The sequence below is a fragment of the Rhagoletis pomonella genome, unplaced genomic scaffold, assembly GCF_013731165.1.
Source record: "Rhagoletis pomonella isolate Grant_MI unplaced genomic scaffold, Rhpom_1.0 Rhpom_scaffold_08513, whole genome shotgun sequence".
Lineage (NCBI taxonomy): Eukaryota > Metazoa > Arthropoda > Insecta > Diptera > Tephritidae > Rhagoletis > Rhagoletis pomonella.
This window is the reverse complement of record NW_023467037.1, coordinates 1-6,972: the sequence shown is the minus strand read 5'-3', so window position 1 is coordinate 6,972 and position 6,972 is coordinate 1. Positions and strand designations below refer to the sequence as shown.

At 37.6% G+C, this 6,972-nt stretch overlaps 1 protein-coding gene across 1 annotated transcript; it reads left to right on the top strand.

The window, feature by feature from the left end:
- Nucleotides 1–1,754: 1,754 nt before the first annotated feature.
- Nucleotides 1,755–6,484, top strand: LOC118756050 (nucleolysin TIA-1-like; the record flags this gene model as incomplete). Its single annotated transcript, XM_036490843.1, has 3 exons — nt 1,755–1,944; nt 2,265–2,660; nt 6,289–6,484. Coding segments are annotated over 3 exons (767 nt in total), but the record flags the coding sequence as incomplete, so codon positions are not given.
- Nucleotides 6,485–6,972: the final 488 nt, after the last annotated feature.

Genomic DNA, 6,972 nt, shown 5'->3' with positions numbered 1-6,972 from the left:
ATTTCAAGAAAAGACTTGGTAACTATAATGTAACTATACATATAAATCGTCTGTTGAGAGAATTATGTTCAGTTGATGTAACTACACTCTTTTCTCTTCTCTAACTTATACACACTGAAATATTAAACTATGTCAGATGAAGTAGTGTTAAGGTGTCTTTAGTTTGAAAACAAAGAACTGTTAAAAAAGTTAAATTGAAATTATTTAATAAGCTAAATTAAGTATAAAAATATTGGTATCAATGGAAATGGGCTTGCAAAGCTTTATTTCTGAACTTTATTTAGGGTGTTGCCACATATTTAAAAATCAAATTCAACTTAAATCATCAGTTAATTAAAATAGGTATAACAAAGTCCTACGAAAGATATTCAGAAGGTTCTAGCTCGAAACTACTTTTGAAGAGGCTTGCCACCTATTTAAAAATTGTATTAAATTAAAATATACGCCTGTTACTTGAAAATAAGGGTGTCAAGAAAGTTAAGAAGTCTTTAGCTCGAACATATAAGATGTTTATTACGTGTTTATAAAGAATTATTAAAAGATGAATATCAATCTAAATAGGTTTGAAAAGGTTTTATTTCTGAAATGTATTTATGAGGGATGCCACCTGTGTAACCGTAATTAAGGTTGTCACAGAAAAGATATTAAAAAAAGGTTTTATTTTGAAAATATTTTGAAAAGTGTTGCCACCTGTTTCAAATGTCGAACTTAGTTAATTTGCACACAGAGTATATTAAATGTTAAAATATTGGTATCAAATGAGGGGGTTACCTCTTATTTAAAAATTTAAAATTATTTAAAAAGTTATATGGGTATGAATAGGAATGGGTTTGAAAAGGCTTTATTTCTTAACTCTATTTAGGGGTTTGGCATATGGTTAAAACAACAAGTTCAACTTAATGCTAATAAAAATATGTATCAGAATGCCAGGCGATGAAAATCGAAGAAAGTTTTAGCTAGAAAATGCTTTCGAAGAAGCGTTCCACCTGCTTGAAAAGTTACATTCAAATTATTTAGTAGGTTAAATTAATTATTAAGAGGTGGCTATCAATTGTAATGCGGTTAAAAAGGTTTTATTTGAATCACTTACTTAAGAGTGTCGCCACGTATATGGAAAATCAAATTAAACCTGATTCAGCAGTTGATTGAAATATCTAACACATTGTTAGACGAAAGATACTTATTTAAAAAGATTTCAGTTTTGAAAATACTTTTGAAAAATATTTTGTGGAATTGTGTTAACTTATACTCCAGTTTTATGAAAAATTTAAATATCAGTGGGAATCGAAAGAGATTTATAAAAGCTTCAGTCTGAAAATATCTATGATTATGCTCGCCACCTTCTCGAAAAGTCATACCGATCTAACTAAGCATATATATTATACGATAATGCATCTTTTGTGAAGGTCAATGGATTTGCACTGTTCTTTCGAATGTCAAATATGAGAGGTCAAACCTGGCCCCGTGGATGTGTAATAAGGTGTTTTTTCAAGTTAGAACTTTTTATCGGTAAAGGGTGATTTGAAATTTTGTGATATTAAAAGCAGAGAGTATGTGAGTGAGAAAAATTGCACTCGCATCGCCCATAACTTTGACTAGCATTTGGAATAGTCTGTAGGTTTTTGAAATTCAATTATGGGCGTTTTAACGCCATGCGGGTTCACTAGTATTTACATATCATAGCTAACTTAAAAAATGTGTGCACACCAATCTGACATAACCTATACTTTATATCAATATTTTTTTTTTTGCAGAAAATATCAAACCTTTGACATTCGATGAGGTCTACATTCAAAGCAGCCCCTCCAATTGCACTGTTTACGTTGGAGGTGTCAACAGCGCCTTAACTGCGCTCAGCGAGGAAGTCCTACAGAAGACCTTCACACCATACGGATCGATACAAGAGATACGCGTCTTTAAGGATAAGGGCTACGCATTTGTGCGGTTAGTATGAGCAACGCTACGGCACTTGGCTAAACATTAAAGCCTAACGACAAACAGAGCATACACTCACATTTATATATGTAATTACAATCTGTATACACTGCATAGCAGCATATGTATGTATGCCGTAAGTGTATCTACTATGCTTTGTCCACAGAACATGACTTCTAGGATTTTCTCTCCTTTTCCAGCCAAACCCATTAATTCATTATTTGCTTTTGTACTTTACTCTTACATGCGGCCGCCCGATGTTGTTTCTGCTGCTAATGCCGTGCTACCCTGACTACCTTCACCGTGTCCACTACTACGCCAACGCGTAGATTTTCGACCAAGGAAGCCGCCACACATGCCATTGTCGGCGTCCATAATACGGAAATCAATGCGCAGCCAGTTAAGTGTTCGTGGGGCAAGGAGAGCGGTGATCCAAATAATGCACAGACAATCGCTAGTCAAGCGCTTAATCCTGCTGCCGCTGCAGCAGCCGGTTTCCCGTACGGCGTTGGTGCGGCAGCAGCTGCTGCAGCCGCCTACGGGCAACAGCTGGCCGCCACCGGTTGCTGGTATTCACCAACGCCAACGTATTCCACTTCATCGACCACAGCGGCTGTAACACCGGCTGCTGCCGCATCTGCTGCAGCGGTGCAGAATCAATTCTTGCAAGGTATTCAGGGATATCACTTCGGACAGTATGGTGGCTATCAGCAAGGATATATGGGGTAAGTACGCGTGCAGGCACAAACATTTGAGCACATATATGTATATGCATGTATATGGGTATACGCGTTGCCATACATATGTACATATGTAGAATTGAGCGAGTGAGCGTCGCTGTTAATATAATTGAAGGCGATAATCGTCGAATGTAATGTGACATGGGCTTTACATACATAACATGAGTTTAGGTGGGGTAGATGTGTGCATCTGGTGTACGCGACAAAGTAGGCGCAGTGCCGATGCATACCTATCAATCGATAATTCATTTTGAATTAATAGCGAGCGGTGCTTTCACGTCTATGTGCGTCTGGCCTTGCGATAAGCCACAAATGGTACGCAACGCGCCACAATGTATACAACAAAAATTTGCAATTAACTCAAAATCGCTTGCCAGCGCAATGCCGCAGCACTCTTTATTTGCAAGTCTGTAAATTTTGCATTTTAAATACGTGGAATACAATAACAACTATCAATTGGCGCCTATCAATGGAATACCATTTCATGAACATCACAACAATCGGGATTTTGCGCGCTTGTAGGGACACCCAAGCAGAGGGTCGATTGCTACAAATACATATGTACGTATAGCAACAATTTCATCGACATATAGCCAATTATCTCGAAACTCAAATGCGCGCCAATTGCCTGTATACACGGAGTACAACCGTTAAAATAAAAGCCCACCAACACATTCGCAGCGAAAATCAGCGCTGCAGCGCAGCTTCGCATCGCCCTAGTAAATTCTACACTTGATAACGTGTACATTCTGGAAATATTGAATAGCAACGTAGCGGAGAGGTGAACGGCGTTGAATGATGACGAAGTGACGGTTGACTGAATTCATTTGCTAATTGCAAAAGTTATGCGCAGCCAACGCTATCCGACTTCCGTCAACCTGCAACCTCGTCGATAGTCGTTCATCTCTTGTATTTGTTTTAGAATTCGCTGTCACTGGCTTACCGCATACGCGCGTTTGTTCGTACGCTAGTTGGTCATAAATATTTGTATTTGGTCGACTTGGCATTCGTATATCTAACAGGTCGACTAGTTGGTGGAAAAATATTTTTTTTTTATCAGCTCAGAGTAACCTGGTCGGCTCATTTGCAATTCGATTCGAAAACATTTTCGTCCGAAAGGGGATTTTCCATACTACCTATTCCGAAACTGAGCTAAAATATTCCATTTTTAGATTCCCATATTCGGTTTACTGATATAATCAACTAAGTAATCCGAACTGGATTACCAAATTTATTCGAAAATCGAAAAGTGATTCGGAATCCATTACGGCGTAGCTCAACCAATTACCTCAGAAAAATTAGTTTATTTCTACTACTTCAAATTGTTGTTTAATCACCGAGCAGGCTCATTGAGATAAACCAAATGCTTACACTTTTGATACAAATCTTTGCAAATAGTTTAAAATTAGGTGTAAAATCAACTGTGGGCAATTAACTATTACAGCATGAAAAACCATCTGTAAAAGAAATATACTGACTTTGCACCGCTTTAAACCAAATGCATTCTAAAGTATTTGCACATAAATAATTCAAACTTTTCTAATTTAATTCAAGTTAGTTTTTTACATATATACATATATGTATGTATGATGAATGTGACTAGTGTTGCGCCTTAGAAGCTTGCCATCGTCTGTCCTGATCATTAGTGATCGTGGAGCACTGTGTGCTTTTTCAACTGTCCAGTCCAGACCTCGTTGTATTCTCACTCTATCACCCGGAGGGGACGAATTTGTATTGTGGAACTTAACATTGCTAAGACCGCGTATTTCAGTGGCGGTTCCAGCAGGGGGTTTTGAGGGTTAAACTATGTATAATATGGCGTCTATGTATTAAAACACCCCCCGTGGGTCCGCCACTGACTGACACGTAGTTTAACCCCCAAAACGCCCCCCTCTGGATCCGCCACTGACATCGGCTTCTATTGCTAGTTTTAAAGTTTCGCTTGTGGTGGGTAATTTTTGACCGTGTTGTTCTGCTCATTAATAGTTTTATGAGGGGAGAGCATGCTATCATTGCGTGGAGTTTTTTTTGGAGTTTAATAGCGCTAGCTGTATATTTTTTGCTATTTGTACATAGCGTTCCGCTAAGCCATTCCAACGAGGATAATGTTGGCTGGAAGTTTGATGTTCCATCTCCCATAACTTAACGAATTCAGCGAATTGCCGTGAGGTAAACTGGGGACCATTATCCGATTCTAGTATTGCGGGTATTCCATGTGTTGCAAACAAATTTTTTAGCATATTGATTACTTCTGTTGATGTCGATTGATTTAATTTGGCGAAATCTAGATAACCGGATTAGCTGTCTAATATTAGTAGTAATAATTACTCAACGATAAATGAAATAAAACAAATTTGTGCTATTTCACATTCAATTGGGCCCGCCCTAATGTACCTATGGGCTTCTGGATCAATTCGAAAACAATTCTTGCTTTTTGCATTGCGCGGTTTTAACTGGGATTCAGACTACAATTTCCCCCCCTACACTAGTCGTCTAATGGTCATAAATTTCGTAGAGAAATGCTAGATATAATAGTTATCGTAAAATTAATGACAGGCTTGATTAATAGCACGGCCCTTCTGGTTTAGGTGAATTCTAATATTCCCTCTCGAGTGTCAAGACACTTTGGACCTCTATTTTTGAAGCCAAGCAAAACTAATTTTGCACTAGACGAATCATTCCGTGGTCTATGTCAAGATTTGAATTCTCATTCCAGCACGTTCGACATATCGGATTCGATTTTTGCTATAAAGAAAACTATCATTTCCACTCTCCATAATTTAAATACTATCTATAGCATATCCAATCAGCTGATGAATATCGTTCACTTGTGGTGGCTGTATTTGCAAGACAGCACGCTATGCGCTGGTGTTCGTTCAGTCATCCTCTAATTTCGTTTAGGTATCGATATTACTAAGCCAACGCCGCTGTTCAGTTATACAAAGCAGCAGTATTGATTGAGTATGAAACAGTTGACGTTCAACCAATGCCAATCCCTGATGCAGATGTGCATATGTAATTATTAGATACACTGTGCAAGTCACAAATGTAAAGCTACGTGAAAACTGCATCTGCCCGCATACATAGATTTTATTGTTTTTGTATGCAATTATTGTGGTTGTAGCTCTTTCTGATACTTTGGTTGATTGCATCAGTTTGTATTTACAACATCAACATCTCATGCCGCTGATGATGAAGTCAACAAAGCCCTTGGCTGGTGCCGAAAAATTGAAATAAATTCGTCAGAATATTTGTACGTTATGTACTTTGTTGCGCTTCAATTTTTTTGTTTTTTTTTGTTTTTAATAAAAGTAATTACAACGGCCGCTGTCGCTGAGTGACTAGAGCTGTATACTTTTACTGCGCAGGACCTGGATTCGATCGCTAGGCAGCAATGGCGAACCTCCGAGTGTAACTTTAGGTTCCCCATTTGTGTAACAACATCAAGGCTAACACCACTATTTGGTGGCGAAGCTCCTCCAAACACTTAGCAAAAGTGTGTGCAAGAAATATTATTATTACTATTACCTAAATATATATATGTTCTAGTTAAACAAAGATTTAAACGTATTTAAATTTATTTTATTATTTGATTTTCTCTGAATCTTCACAGCATGGGCGTTCAAATACCCGCCACTTGGCAAGGAGTTGCTACCCAAGCGCAAATCTCACCCGCTCAACAGTTGGCGACGGGTGTGCCTGGTGCTGCCATACCGCAAGCAGCTGGCGTTGTGGCCTACCCGATTCAGCAATTTCAAGTGAGCCCACAGGTAGGTGTCAATTGTTGCTACTAGAGTAATAGCAGAAGCAAGCATAAACTCTTTTTTTTCTTGGTTGTGTTGATGCTAGTAATTATCGCAGTTGCCAATTGAAATTGTGAGATTGAATGCATTTTTATCTTTTTTCATTGCACACATTTTTTACATTCGCATACTTTTCTGAAAGTTTTATCTTTACTAAATCAGCATGAACAACTTTTTAATAAATTAATATCTATGTAGTTGTGCTTTCTTCTTTGAGTAACCTATGTATATGTTTGTCTACTTCATTTGGATTTGCTACATATAATCACCACGATACAGTTTTAGCACGTTGGTAGTTTGTACTGCTGAATGAACCAAGTTGTTTCGTTTTCTATATTACTCATCTTATTACAAATTTTTAAATGCAGTGGTTTTTCCTTATTATATTAAAGGGTTTGTACAGATTTGTTTATTTTTTAACTCGCGGCAGCATATTAAAAAAAATTTTACTTATTCTTTCGCAAATAATTTTTTTTATTATAGGGAACAGGTAA